Genomic DNA, 15,978 nt, shown 5'->3' with positions numbered 1-15,978 from the left:
AAAAAGAAGTGTTAGAAAAGCCAGAAGAAAACAAAAACATTAGCCAGCAACATAGTGCTGAACTGGAAGCATTTGCAGTAAATGTATTTTAACTGTCTTTGAGGATTAAAAAAAAAAAAACTAACAACTGAGTGAGAATGTATTTACAGCAAACATTTCTTGGCCTGGCTCCTCAGCTGTCATGGTTATGACTGTGCAGCTACTGCTGCTGTGGGAACGGGCTGTGAGAGTGTTTTCTTTGCTCTGCTTCCAGTAGTCTCATCTCCAGCACAGATTACACAGGTATGCATGTGTCTGCCCTCCTTTGCATAAAATAAAACAAATGCAAAACACACAACTGTGTTTCTGGGTTTGACTAGACAGGAAGAAACGGCAGAGCTCATGGTTGTTCAAAATGGCTGCCTTAGGGCTAGAACTGGTGCGCGTATGTATATATGTATGTAATTCCTTCAGCTTTAAAAGAAACTGTCATGAGGTTTAAGAGTTGGCATCATCTGTCTGCAGCAAAGTTTGGAACATTGTGTCCAAAATGGCATCCAGCTTTGTTCTGTGAGAGAAGAGGCGGCGATGTAAGGATGTTCTCAAGTGTTTGCTAAACTGGAGTACTGGTGGTAGAAGAACTGGGAAAAAGAAAAGAAAATAAGTCATTACTCAAAATTTCCAGAATTGATGTGACACTTCTCAAAATATTGAGTGTTGTAGGTAGCTATTGCCACTCTATAACCTTCTTTTCCAATGATAAGGAAGTCTGTTCTTTCCAGCCGTAGTTCAAATGAAAAGGGGACATGGGTATTGCTCTGCTGAACGTTGCAGGTAGGTAGGTGCCCTGCCTGCCAGAATGGAATTGGAAAGTCAAAGCCTAGAAGAAAGCCCTCCCAGTGTTGCTGAGAGGTTACTTCAGACTTTTTGCCACTGCCTCAATAAAATAGGTACAGTATCTTTAAAGTGCTGAAGTTTAGAGCTTGATGGGGAGTAAGTGAAATTTAATGGTGCAAGTCAAATTCGTAGGGTCACGGGCTGGAAATGAGCAATCCTGAAATTGCCGAGCAAGAATGCTATTAGGAAAAGCCTATGGGATGTGTCTCACTTTGTTTCTGTCCTGGATTTCAGCACGTAATTGTAGCCTGGATTAGACAGCTCTGTGGAGCTGAGATTTAGAGCCAAAACTGAGTATCTTCTGTAAGGTGCCAAGACCTTTCTCTTGGTTTAATTTGACAGGCTTATTCTGTGTTCAGAATAATAGCCTGGGAAGGGAATCATTCAGCCAGGACAAGAGAGCTGTGAGTTCAGTTTCTTTCTCAGTTTTACATTTAAACCTGTATTTCCCATTTCCCAAGAGGGTGCCATGAAGCTGCATAAAGCAGTCAAAACCTTCTGCTATACCATTTACTCTACGAACAGGGATGTGCAATTTCTGGGACCAAAACTAGCAGCATAGCCAGCGCTATGCAGGAAATTGTTAGTCCGATGTTTCAGCTTTCCAGGTGAATTCTTCAGCTACCAAGTTTATATAAAGGGTTATGTTTGCTTGTGTGACTCCTGTGTTCCTTGTACACTAGCTGAAATAAATGACACCTGCTTGAGAAAATGAAACTCATATCTTCCACTTCTTGTATGGGTTCTCTCATGCAGCTAATTACGATATCAAAAGCCACAATTACAGCAGCAGAACCACAGGCTTCTGGCATGTGCGTTCACTTTAAAACGGCTGTGAGTGCTCAGCTTTGTGTTGAATTCGGTGTTATCACTGACAGGTGCATTTTGAGCATGCCTGCTAGATTGGTCCTGTAAGACTTGATTCTTACTCACAAAGGTATGTGTAATTAATGGACCCCAAATGGTCTTCTGGTTGACACTTAAAATTGTAGAATCATAGAATTATTTATGTTGGAAAAGACCTCTAAGATCGTCTAGTCCAACCTTTAACCTAGCACTGCCAAGTCCACTGTTAAACCATATTACTAAGCTCTATATCTACATGTTTTCTGAAGACCTCCAGGGATGTTGACTCAACTACTTCCCTGGGCAGCCTAGTCCAATACTTCACAACCCTTTTGATTAAGAATTTTTTCTTTTTCCTAGTATCCAATCAGAATCTTCCATGGTGCACCTTAAGGCCTTTTCCTCTTGTCTTATCACTTAGTGCACAGCGGGATTTTGATATTTGCAGCAAAAGAATTTTCACTATCTGTGCGTTTTGTGATGAAAATGTGTAGTTTTGTCTCAAGCATCCAGGTTACTGTGGGTTACAGGCACCTGACTTTCACCTAATTCATAGCTTATGAGTTGCTGCGAATCAGATGAGTTACTTTTGAGGTGGTTTTGGGTGCTGCTGCCTTAATGCTTGGGTCCAATATGTTGTCCTTGCACCACTAAAACTGTGCTGCAGAAGTAAGTTGAAATAATTATGGATGAAGGGCAGACAGTGTTTGTGCCTCAACTGGCTCTCCTCAATGCTCCTGGCAAATATTAGCTATGACAGGAAAGGTAAAGAAATTCTGAAGTACAGAGATCATTATCATAATTATCAGAAATGACACAATCAAAGTTCCACACTCCTTTTACAAACTTCCTTCCCTAGGGCTGCAGTTCAAATTACAGCTAAAATACTTGGACATTGATATTTTCTACTAGCAAGCGATGCTTTGCCTGAGGACAGCAATAAATTTTTAGCGGTGATTGCCAAATTATCTTTTGATTATTAGCAAGCTGTTTTGTCAGTTTGGACTTTGTTGTGCCAAGTCAAGTAAAGAGCCTCCTGACACCTGGCAGTAAATAACACACCACACATGCACACAAATTGAGGAGATGCATGCGGGTGTAAAAGAGGAAGGAGTCAGTCTGTCCGCTGCGGTGCTTCCTTCTGCTGGAGCTGCGTTCACTTCTTGAGCAGTCAAAATCTTTAGGAGAGGTTTTAGGTTTGCTTCTGAATGTGTATGTGGAACTTGCCAAGGCTGCTTCTTAGACGTGTTTTTTTTTTTCATTTTTAGACATTTTTCATATTTCTGTTCAAAACAAAAGTGGACTGTCTTCCCCATCATAGCAACACTATTACATTGTTCAGCATTAGTCACTCAATTTCACTTAGCAAATGAAATATCAATGTCACTATATACACAGGTCTTAATTTGATATCAGTATAGTTTTTTTAATATTTTAAATTACACATTTTTTTTAAATGAACTGACTTGCAGTGTGACATTGAAAACTGAGAGACTGATCCCTTCACTCACAACATCCTCCCATATCTCTTTTGCTCCCAGAAAATAGCTGTGGATACCCAAGAATGGCAGCAGTTTTTGTACCTATGTTCTTTGGAGAAACTGACCATTTCTCACATGCTAAATGATTGACACAAATATGAAATAAATGTGCTGAAGGCACCAGAGATTAATGCCTTTTTTATCCCTGACCAAAAAAAAACAGTGCTTCTCTGTACTATTTATGAAGTTCCAATAGATGGTTCTGCTTTTACACTGCTTTAGTCTATCAACAGTGTCTTTCAAAAGAAAAAATTGTTATTGGCAGAATGATGCCTTTCATGTACACTTCTTTCACTGTGTAGTTAGTGGGTGCCCATTTTAAGTATGTTTTTTTGCTAGGTATAAACAGTTTTCTCTGTGTATCAACGATGAAGTAAGAATTGTAGCCAAATGCCAGGATAAAAATGAAAATATGAAACCTGTCCTATTCTTGGCAGTAATCACTGAATGTCCCTAAAATTCAAGGTTTCAGCACCTTCAGCAAAGTAGTTTAATTAGTTTTAGAATACAAGTAACACTTTTAATTTATTGTTGCAGATTTATAACTGAGGGCACCAGTGAATGCAAAAGCTTGGTTCTGCAAGCACAGCAATTATTTTGGCAATCTTTATACAATGCTGTCATATATTTGTTGTCTAATCCATAGTAAATGCTTTTGCTACTCTAACAGTAAGACATTCAGCACATCTTTAATTGTGGGAATGTTGTGCGTGCAATTGCAAAAGTGTGTAATTCTTAAATTGATTTTTGTTTTTACATACTGTCTGTATTTTAACGTGCTTTCTGTGTTTCGCTCTCTGGAAGAACAGTCCATATATAGTTGTTCTTGTTCCTTTGCAGCCAACGTAAAGCCAGTTCTTTTAACAGAAAACTTGTATCTATCAGCTTCAGAGTCTACAGATAGTCTCTGGTCAAGAGTTCCAGTGAATCAGTTCTGCTTCCTCTTGCACGTGCTCTCACTTGCACTCCTCTTTCACTCTCTCTCATCTTCTGGAGTCTTGCTGTGGAAGCGAAGGATACTATATATTATGCGGCCTTGTTGTGACATCTTGTTTCTTGTTGGATATATTCATTATTGTGCTCCAGGTAACTCAAGCGGACTCTCCAATGCTGGTTTCATTAGCAAGGGCAGACTATTTTGAATTCAGTGACTGTGGAGGATATGCATCTTAATTTTAAGTACATCAAGTTTGGACAATGGGGTTTTATCAGTGTTGGTGGAAAACAGATTATTGTAAAATACATGTATATAACATTTTATTATTGGAAAATTAATGTTTCACGTTAAGGCTACTTACTCTGAGATTGGATAACATCTCACCAGACAGGAAAACCAGTCCTGTATTGAGACTTACTGTGTCTGGCCTCAGTTCAGTGGTCTACATCTAATTGATTCTATTCCAGTTTTTATATTGCACTGTTTATGGTAGTATTGGAGGGTTTTCTTCAGCAGCATTTTAAATGATTTGAACAGTATTTGTCATGTTATTTTCTTCTGTTATCTTTTTCCTGAAGGTCTTAGACTTGCCTCTGAAGAAGGCTTCTGTACTGTTGTGGTTTTAATTAAATTAAATGCATTAATGTACTTAAGAAACAGAATTTTCTGACTTGTTAAATTTAATGTTTAAGTACTAATTTAAAATGAGTGTCTCAATGACACTGATGCCTGTATTAGTCTGTTAGTACCCCAGTAATGAATTTATGAATTTTCTTATTGTACCAGGATATGAATTGAAGTTTAAGGAAGTTAAATGACTTGCAGAGAGAATTAGGAACATTCCTTTCCATTGTATAGCTTAAGCACTTGACTTTAAACTATACATCAGCTTTTAATATTATTAGAGTAATACTGGCAAGAGTATATATAAAGGATGAGTTTAATAAGTTTCTCCCTTTCGGTAGTTGTTACCAACGCTAGTACTATTTCCATCTGTTGTTGTTGTAGGGAATATCTGAACCAGACAGCATACATAAATTTTATGAGCTTAACAGGAATCCTGATAACACTGCCTTAAGAATGTTTTCTTGACTTTGGGACTGATAGCTAGATGATGCACATGTCCCTGTGTACTAATAAGGAGAGCTCAAAGAGACTTTGTAGCTTAGGTGATGTCTGTAAAGCATTTGCATCAACCTGGTTGTTAATTGAATTAGATGATGTGATGCTAGCCCAGTTTATTCTGGTTTGTTAAGGTTTATGTTACTTTATTTTTTTTGTTTAACTTCATTGCTAAAAGGCATACGAATTGAAACTTGTCTCATTCCATGTTTCTTTTCTAGACGTTGCTGTTGAGAAGCTGAACTACAGACAATTCTGTGTCATAGAACAGGAAGAAAAGATGGTATATATATTTCTGAAGAAAATTTCCTGCAAATCATGTAGTACAGACTGTGGGTCAAGGACAGAGAGCAGCAGATGAATTATCAGTCTCAAGACTGAGTGCATAATACAGTTTGTTTCTCAAACTGTCTCCTTTTAGGGAACAAGTGCTTCCCTGGGAAATAGGAGTCTCAACTCACAAAGGCTCTTTCACAGCAATAACTCAAATCTAGTGGGAGATTTTGTTAGATATGATAGTGTTGATTCCATCTCCATTAATCATTCTGGGGATGCATAGAGACACTCCTTCTCACTTGTCCCCAGTGACCAGCCTCAGACTCTTGAGGACGTGTCAGGCTGGTCCACATCTCTGTGCCCTCTCTTATGCCACTAAGGCTGACATGGCACTGGTAGGGTTTCCTGAAGTCGAGGAGGAGCCTGGTGTCAAGTGCCTATCCTCAGTCTCCTGGAGTACCCTCTGCAGAATGGCCACTTCATACTTGTTTTTTGGGAGTTGCTTCATTTTGTAGGTTATATAGGACAGAAATTTCAGGCTACTGCATCATATTTTTCATTTGCCTTCAGATTTCTATATTATTAAAAGCCATCGGGAGGAGGAGGCCAGTTTCTGTTTCAGTGGTTGAATTGAACAGGACTCTGATTTCCTTCCTAGGTACTTAAAGTTACTCTTAGTCTGTATTTGGAAAGAAGAGGACAGTCTCCTTCACTTTATGGAAATGTGAGGAGTAAACTGTTCAGATGCTTCACCTCAATTTTTCTGTATACTCTGGCAAAATAGGCTGCTCAGAAATACCTCAGAGGGTATCTGAACTATTGCAATACTGGATTGTGAGTCTTCAAGATTGGTTAAACATCACAGGACAAGTCAAAGGGGCAATGCTCTTTGTTCAGAAAGTGTCAAGTTGTATTAAGTACTATGGAATACTCTGCTATGGCGTAAGCCATTATTTCACTGTTGAGAGAGTTACTGGAGGGGATAAGCGTCTTCTGTTCTATGCCTGGGAAATGCTCCTTTCTTTAGTTTATCAAATATTTTTGAGAATAAATATTAATTAACATATCATAAGTTTAATTATACTATTCCTTAAAAATCTTCTTTCTTTTATCATGAAGCCAGTTCTTCTAATTTCCACTGTCTATACATGTTTAATCAGCATCTTTAAGTAAATTTTCAAGGAATTACTTTTTAATGTTTGCTTCATCTTGTATTAAGAGATTTTTATGCATGTGAACAGTTGTATGCGTATGCATACTAAATTTGCAACAAAATTTCTTACCTTTAGTATGTTCAGCTGTTTGCCTGTCCTAAATCACATGCATACCCAACACAGTAGTTAGGAGGAGGGGTCAGGCAGAAACAGCCCTTAAGCTGTCTGTGACATAGCTCTTGTACTTTGCTGATACTGGTGTTCAGAGCTTGGCTGGCTGCTGCCAAGTCTGCACCTGCAGTGCTGCTTGATTGAAACTCTGCATGTATTCCTCTTAGTGAGAACAAATAAATAATATCTTCTGTTATTTACCAAACACCAGGATTACTTCATAACCACAAGTAGCAATCCCTCTTCTGTGCTAATGTTCTGTCACTTCTACCTCGTGCACAGAGGATTCTCAGGCTTCATTCCTCAACAGAAATGCCATCTTTTTTTTCTCCATGCTCTATCTCAGGTTTAATTTGCTATATGGAGCCCTTACTTAAAATGCATATCTGGTATTTTGATTATGAATTGTCACATAAACAGAGTGATTGATTAAAGTAATTTACATAGGAGCATTCATGGTATTTCTGAGCAAGGGAAAATACACAGAAGCACATGGCACTTAATTACATTGCTTAACAATAAATGTCAAGTTAAATCTTTTTAAAAAAAGATGAATGCTATACTTAAGCGAAGTGCAATTATATTTCTATGGTTTGAAATGTTTTACGCACTGTATATATTAGAGAGGCAAAGATATTAACACTTCTGTACATGCAGAGGTGCTGACAGATTACAGATGCTTCGAGGCAGGCTTTTGTAACTGCCGTCAGTTCAGTGCTTGCAAAGGGAACTCCTCTAATGTGCTGTTAATCTGAGCTCATTTACTTGTATGCAGTGGCATTTGCATACAGGCACACTTCTTAGAACTGATTGAGAACATGAAGACTAGTGGTCCTGATTTGGTAAATTGTTGCGTATAAACAGGATTTGCATTCAAATTAGTGTTTTATGTCACAGCCTGATTATACATCCCATTTTAATAATGTTGAAAGAATGGCAATAGTAGATTTCAGAAAGCTACTTCTCTGATTATATGTTCCAATTTTAAGTTAATTAAAAATGTCTCTTCCCCCTTTTTTTCCTCCTCTGCTGATATTTAGTAACACCTGAAATTTTTTCCCTCATTAAATAATGTGTGCAGTTCTATAACAAATAGAACCTTCCAAATTATATTCAATGATGTGTTAAATAAAAGCCTGTTGTACTGGTTATGTACTGCTGTGGGAGGATAATGAAGAAGCAACTGACCTCCACAGTGTTCATCATCCTCTAATTTTGTTCTATTTTGCAGCAAGTAGGAGTCTACAGAGTGCAATGTGGTGAGTTGGAGAGCTCTCCAACCTGAGTCTGAGCAGGTCCATGTGGTTACAGGCCACTGTTCACTCCTGGGCAAAAGCACTAGCTCAGTTCTTTGTAACAGTTATATCGATGTCCTTGTGGTGCAACTTAAGAGTCTCAGAGGTCTTAGATCTGTTTGTACCCTAGATTAGAAATAGAGAGGAAGAAAGAATAAAATTATGAGGATTTAAAAAATGTTATTTTTAATAAGGAGCAGTTTTCCAATCCAGTTTGCCATCTGCCTTCCAAAAATTGTGCTGGCACAACTCTGAGGTGTGTGGAAAATAATTTTCATGTATATTTAACACTTGCACACCTAGGTGTCTTCCTTGTGTTTTTGAACTGATGTGAGAAGAGCTTGTCTTTCTGCTACTATGCACGGCAGCAAAACATCCTTTCTGCTACTGCTGTGTTGGTGTACCTTCTATGTTATACAATGGGACTATTTATTTGATGAAGTCTAAGTTTTTCAATCCATGAATTTGAAGAAAATACATAAAATAAGGTGGTTTCAGTGCCATAAATTAAGTAAAGTGTTATAATATAATTGCACTACATGTTAACAGAGTATTTTTTCTGTTGCCTAGCAATGAGATGTACAATGGGGTTCACCATGTGCTTGAGATTCCCTGATTAACTTCTGTTTTCAGAGTTTTGTAATTTTAACACAAATCATTACTCGTAGCACAACACAGAATATTCTTGTTTGTTAGGGAGTCACTTATTTAAGGAAGCTTGAGGCAGAAAGCTCTGGTACCTTCAGATTTCTGAACTCCTCTTCCATACGTGGTAAATTTTGGAAGTAACTTACCAAGCAGCAGTTGTTTTGTGCATTTTTCTACTGGTAAGCTTTTCATTAAAGTGTACTTTTACTTGAAGATGAGCGTCTGAACAGTACTGGCATGGGTATGGGTGTTTTGGTTGGGGAACTGTGATGTGTGCCAGGTAGAAGCTTCACATGGAGCTTGATGAAGGAGGCTAGTGATTGAAGAACCTGAAATCTGGAAAAGTGAAGAAATGCCACAGCATGGTCCCAGAAGGACACCTTGTTCCACAAGAAGAGCTAATATACGGTCAGGGCCAGCAACTACATATGAAACTAGAAAGCTGAAACTAGAAAGCTTTTAGCTATGGGAAAAAGAGCTATTTTTCGTTCCAGTCACCCCTAGTAAGAATGGGTTTTGAATTATTTTGCAGTACTCTGTGAGGTGGTGGTGGTGCTTCAAGTTAAGCTCATGCAGTAAAAGCCTGGAGACTACTCAGTATCCCAAGCTTTTCAACAACCATAACTGTTTTGTGTAGACTTAAGTAGCTGGAAACTCAATCAGAATGATACAAGTGGCATACTGCTCATCAATATATTTTAGGGTTGCATCTTGCTGAAAGGCAGAAGGCAAAAAAATAGTTAATTCGTAGTTTATGTAGAAGCATTTAAGGAAGGAGAACGTGGTTACTGGACTTGTAAATTTGGATTTAACAAAAGGTGTCAGGATCGTACTTTATAAAGACACAGGGGAAAATAAATGCATTTTGTTATCCTTTTTATAGCATAAAATCCGCTGTACGTTTGTGTTCCAAAATGGTTGTGATTATTATGAGAGATTTATTCCTGCATATTTAGATTTCTATGTATGTAGATGTTTTTAGTTACAAATCTTTAAGAAATTTGTCTTTACTCCTGTTGTAAACTATTGCTAGCTACTCTATTGCTAGCATCTATATCAGCATCTATATCATTTACCTTTCGATTTGTCACCTTTATAATGGTTAATTTTTAATTAAGAAATTTAATACATAAATTTAAATTTCACACCTTTAAGTGAGCAGAGTTAATTTTCACTGGAAAAGGAGGCATCTGCAAGGGTTGGCACTTATCTTGTTTTGTAATTAGGCAGGATTAGTTATGAAAAATGTAGTAATTTTTTTTAAGGATAAACTGGATTCTCTATTCCACGCTTAAGTTTCAGTATGTACATTTTGCACATAAGTGAGACTTATATATAACCCCTCCAGGGTTGTATAGTCTTAATATGATTATGAATGCTAATTATTTAAGAAATCTGTTTGGCATATGTTGTTTCATTGACACAATATCGACATTATAAAATAGAGATTGATAATGTAAAAAAGTGAAGTGTAATTTTTGCTGTGGTTAACATAAGCAGCATTTTCTGTCTAGCTAGACTGCCTTAGGTACCATTCAGTCTCCTGCAGCTTTTATTTAGGAAGAGAGAAAAGGGAGGTGTGCCTGAGATGAATTCAGGCACACCTGAATTCAGGTACACCTGAAGACATCTAATTTAGATGTCTTAAGTCAGAATTTGTAAATAACCTTCCCCATCCTCTTTTTCCTGTAATTGCTCCAAAATCTTGCATCTTCATCAGTCTGCCCTGAACCATTGCTTTTCTCCCTGGAGTACTACATTGATTAGTGGTCTGGATTTAACATCACTTGTGCTTCCCCAGCACATCGTCATCTGTACAAGGACTGAATGAAAATGAATGAACGTTTCCTTGACAAAGTCTAACACTCCAGAACAGTAACTGTGGACAAGCAAAAAGAAGTTGGTTGTTTTTGCTGTTCCAGTGACACTGAGGGAAGGAGTAAGATAAAAGAGAAGGTGAAATCTCATTCTTGCTTGGCATTTTCCTTTTGAGAGCAGCTCAGAGACTACATCTGTAGTCTGAATCAGAAACATAGAATCACATTGTCTGTGTGGAGAGAAATGTGTGGGGAGATATTTTTGCATTGTCACTATTTTTAATGGTTTTGATTTCTAAAACTCATGTACTGCAGAGGCAGAAGACCTCATATCATTATCGCTGCCTAGAAAAAGTACACTGGTATATGCCTGCACCATGTCAGAGTTGAATTAAGGGTCTCCCAAAGCTTAGTTAAACCACTGGGAAATGTTTAGGCAAATCATGGCTTGACTGTACGTTACGTGGAATAGTACTATTTCCTTTCCCTGTGATAGGGAAGCTGCACCACTCGACAGCCTCCAGCTCATGGAGAGCCTGTGTTGCAGTATGTGGTGCTCCAGGAAGAGTAATTTAGCTCACCTGGAAGTCTGTGCCTGGCCAAGAACAAATAATTACAGAATTTCCAGATTTGAGCCTAGTATCTTCAATGGTCACTCTCATTTGATGCCTAGCGACTGGTAAACTTGTTTTATTCTATGATGTTTTATATACACTGTAGGTCTGCATAATTATGCCCAGTGATTTTCATTTAACAAATTTGTTTTTTCCAGCAGCCATTTTTCCTGATAAAAAATCAGTACCAGTGGTTCTCCATGCATGAATAACTTGACAACAACAAACCAGGAAAGGATTACTAAAGAGATTATATATAGGTTTCAAAGAATTGATAAGTAGCAAGCAGAATTGGTCTAAAATTGATGGAAACAGTTCCAAAGCAGTATTTGTTACACAACAAGCAGCATTTTACTCAAGTTTTATGTAACACCTGCTTCTAAACTGTGATTAAGCAACTGTGAAGTAAAAGGCTTAAGTTGTTAATTTCCTTTTTGGGGGAAATGGGGAGGGAGGTGAAGAGTTCTGTAAGGATTATATTCAGAAAGGTATGTGCATAGTTTTGAGTGATCAGGAAAGATTGGATGTTTTCTAAGAAATGTTTTGATCTTTTACTGGTAGTCTGGCTAAAAGGGTCTCTGAGTATCATTCTTCCAAGATGTCCTTGGTTTACGTGTTCTACGTAATGTGTTGTTATTTCAATCCTTGTTTCTTGTGAAGTGCTTTAAGTAAAAACACTTCAAATGTCCAAAATATGTTTTTATTCTTTTCTTCTAGGTTGACTGGGGTCAGCTGGACTATTTAGTAATAGATATGCCACCTGGGACTGGAGATGTACAGCTGTCAGTCTCACAAAATATTCCAGTTGCAGGTATGTGTATTCTTTCAGTGTTTATGAGATTTGAAGTTAGTTTGGTGGCATTAGATAAGTCTTTTTTTTAAGAATACCAATCAAAAATTCTTTTAATTGCCTTTCAAGACAATTCTTTTGTCTACACGCTGATTAGCAACTCTGTCAGTAGTGTAGTGGTGAGAAATGCTATCAGCGATTTTTCTACTTGTCTGCATTAAGATTGTGTTGCTTTCTTTTAAGGGAAGTTTCAAAAATACCCAGAAGTCAAGTATATCAGTATTCTGGAAAGAAAGGCAGCTATGCCAAAAACTGTTAAGGCTAATAGTAGAAAGTATTTTCTTTGTCTCTACCTACTACGTACTAATGCTCATACAATAAAATAGTTGGTCTTCATGGTTGCTTTCTAATTAGAAGCTGACAATGCTGTTAATGCACAGCATTTATTCGGTTAAACCATGCAGCGCTGTACTGCACTAATGCATTCTTTTTTTCTCATGTTGTGAATTTGACTTTTTTATAGGGGATTTAAACATTGACAAATCAGTCTTGAGGTATGTAGGTTGCCCTCTAATCCCATTGGCTTAAGCAGGAGTTAGAAATACTGCTTCTGAAAGGATGCTTAGGATCTCGTGAGATCTAATAGATTGTAATGGTTTGACCTGTCTGACATACTTCCAACAGAAGCAATTGTCAACAGGCAGTGTAATGAATATTAGGAACTGAGTGATAAAGAGACAAAGCAATCCTTACGGTTCCAGGACTAATTCAAGAGTTGCTGCAGATCTTTACCAGGAGGGTAGTGCAGCGCTGGAACTTCTTATCCAAAGAGTTTGTGGGATCTCCATCCTTGGAAAGTCCCCAGATTCCACTAGAGGAAGCCATGTCTAGCCCTCTCTAGTGCTGCCAGTAGATGACCTCCAGAGACCTTTTCCAAACAGATTTATTAAATAATCAGTGGAACTGTTTGCTCCACTGCTTTGTGATAACAGACAAATGTGTTGATACAAAAAGAACACCTTTTGAGCAACGTTCACTGCTCTCATTTTTTTTCCGGAGTGCAGACTGGCTCACATGTGCAGGCAGCTGCTGGCTCTCTCTGGTACTCTGTTGTCTGTGCTTTGGTGATTGTAATGCACTGAAGTTGAGGCACCAAACCTTAAATTTGTAGAACTATTTCACTTGAATGTAAAGCTTTTAACGGGCTGCCAAGTAACAAATAAAAGATTGTGTATCTCTACAAGTTCACTGAGTATGATAAAAAAAGGGTTAGTTACACACATAGGTAAAAAGATTGGTAGGAGTTGCAGGTGTGCCCGTGAGTAAATGCACTAGAGCTAACAGATTTTGAGACACAGACCCTGGTTTCGCAGCAAATCATCACTGCTGTTATGGCATAGTGAACACTACAGGAGTGAAGTGAGTCATTTTAAAATCGGGCGGCACCTAGTATCTTTACCGTGTAAGGGGCTATCTTACATGATAAAGACAGTTATCCATGTATCTACAAGACAAAATGTCTGAAAAAGTTAAATTTAGGGTTAAATCTGTGCAGTGGCATCTCATAAACTTCCATGATGTCAAATTTAGAAAAACATAAATCTTCTGACATTTATATGAAGCCCAAATATTAGGGTACATGCTAATTCATTGGCAATGCTTTTGACTCAGAATTGTTAATAATCACAGAGGGTTCATTCCGCTGTCTGTAATTGTGGTGAGTGGTGGAAGGTTTAAAAAAAAAAAGTCAGGTTTAATGAATTTTTTCCTGTAAGAAGTACGAGTCTTTTACTGCCTTTGCTTATCTGTGACCTCAAACATACAGTAAAAAGAAAACCATGATTCATACCCATTTTCTTAAATAATCATAGAATATCCCAAATTGTAAGGGACCCACAAGGATCATCGAGTCCTACTCCTGGCACTGGTATTAAGTGTTGATAGCATATGTGAGTAGCAGAGCAGGATGGTCTTTTGTTACCAGGTTTTGAAGCAATGAGGTATAGCGTGACAGTGGTGTGGAAGTTTTTAGTATGGTAGAATTTCACGTTAAATCTTAGACATAAAGGTAGAAAAAATATGAAATTCAAGAGGTACGTATTATGGGTTCCTTTAAAGTATGATGGGTGTTGATAATTGCTGTTCACTACAGTACACCTAAATTTCTGTTATATATGATTGTCAGAAGCATGTGGCTTTCACACTTGCTGAATCGTATTTTGAGGCAAGTCAAGATAGACAAGACATTGATTTAAAGGAAAGAAAACCACCACCAATACAGATACAGATTCTCTTCATATGCCCTAATGGAATAAATTCCTTTCCTATGTCTCTTTATAGACTTGACTATGGCATTTTTTGTATAAGCGTGGGCTTCTACAACTTCCTAGCTGAAGACTGCGTTTTGAATTGAATTCTGAAATCACTTCATCAGTACTATAGTTGCTCAGTTCCATTTATTACTTCACCAATCCTAACTTCATAAAATTAGAATGATACCATCACTTTACATTTGCCTTCCACATGAGTTGGTGTAGTAGAGCATGTTAGCTAAGGTCAAAACTCATTGTAAAAACAAATGTTTTGTGCTTTTGAAGAAGACGAATGTAACAGACAAGGAGTGATTAAGATTTATAATTCCCTGTGTTCTTTCTGACTCAACGAATTTCAGCAATTTATAGAGTTTCCTCTGCTGTCTGTTTTATTTTTGGTTCTCATTGGAAGAGCTTGTTTTTGTGTATTACAACTTTAACTGTGCTTTATTCTTTCACTCTTGTTAATTGGTTGCTGTCTATTCAACCGTCCTTAGCCTTGTTTAGCATACCTTTATTTTCTTCAGCCTTGTTGCTTTCAAGGATACAGAAAACGATGTCACAAATATCAATGATGGTGTCCTTGGAACAGCCTATAGAATTCTGCTGTGTTTTTTTTTTTTTTTTTCAATGGGCTCCACTGTTGTTTGCAATTCACGTTTCTAAGCTGTGTGGTGTCTTTATTTATTTATTTATTACAGAATGTATTTGGTGTTCTGCCATTCTGCTGCTTCTCCGTTTTTCTTGTTCTTTAGTTTTTCCTTTGAGGATGCCTTGGACGGTCATGGTATTAGTAGCATAATTTCTTTCCTCAGAAACAGCATGTATATATCCCAGTTAAGTACATTTGGAAGTGCATTATCTAGTTTGCATGAAGTTGTCCTTTGATTTGCATGCATGTGTATGTGAGATATAATATTTACATTACATTTTCATTATTTATCTGTGGCTTCCTAGGGATAGACAGTGTAGAAAAGTTTTATTTTGTCTCTAAATAAATGTACAGAACCTGCATTAATATTTTTGCCAATCGCCCTACAAATTTTTCTGTGAGTCTGAGAAAGAGCACTGGCAAATGTGTTTTGTTTGGGGAGGGTTGCTCAAATGTGACATGAAAAACTGTAGCATTGCAACATTTGACAATGAGAGGGACTGTTAGGATGTGTGAAAGGGTATTGGTTTTTAGAGTAATTTTTTCACCTGCATCACAGCTACCATAATTTTCTTGAGTCATGAAAAGATGAGAGCAATGTGCAATGGATAAAAGCAACACAACAAAATCTGTCACTTAATTCTGATCATTAAACAGAACATCAGCCTCACACAACTTGATTTGAAGTGGCAGTTTTGTGTATGTATTTTCATTTTGTAAAAGATGATGACCAAGGTTACTACAGTGACTGTTGTTTTTATTATTCATAGCTACCCTTCCTAGGAGAAGTCTTATTTAACATATTATTCATTAATCACCTGTAACTTTTACGTGTTTGCAGTCATTCTTCAACTAACTAGCAGATGAGAAATTATATGACAGCTTGAAAATGGGATATATATTTTTCTTCCACCACTACTCCTTTCT

General features: G+C 37.5%; 1 protein-coding gene across 5 annotated transcripts in view; it reads left to right on the top strand.

The window, feature by feature from the left end:
• The window catches only part of NUBPL (NUBP iron-sulfur cluster assembly factor, mitochondrial), an 89,581-nt gene that overhangs the window by 39,900 nt on the left and 33,703 nt on the right, over positions 1 to 15,978 (top strand). For all 5 annotated transcript variants that reach the window (XM_084287007.1, XM_084287008.1, XM_084287006.1 and 2 more), the window contains one exon: positions 12,015 to 12,108. In XM_084287007.1, the coding sequence (XP_084143133.1) occupies positions 12,015 to 12,108 (94 nt within the window). The remainder of the gene's footprint in view (positions 1 to 12,014; positions 12,109 to 15,978) is intronic.

This window comes from Netta rufina (genome assembly GCF_964035555.1).
Source record: "Netta rufina genome assembly, chromosome: 5".
Taxonomy (NCBI): Eukaryota; Metazoa; Chordata; class Aves; order Anseriformes; family Anatidae; genus Netta; species Netta rufina.
The sequence above is the reverse complement of the archived record's forward strand: the minus strand, read 5'-3'. Positions and strand labels throughout refer to the sequence as shown.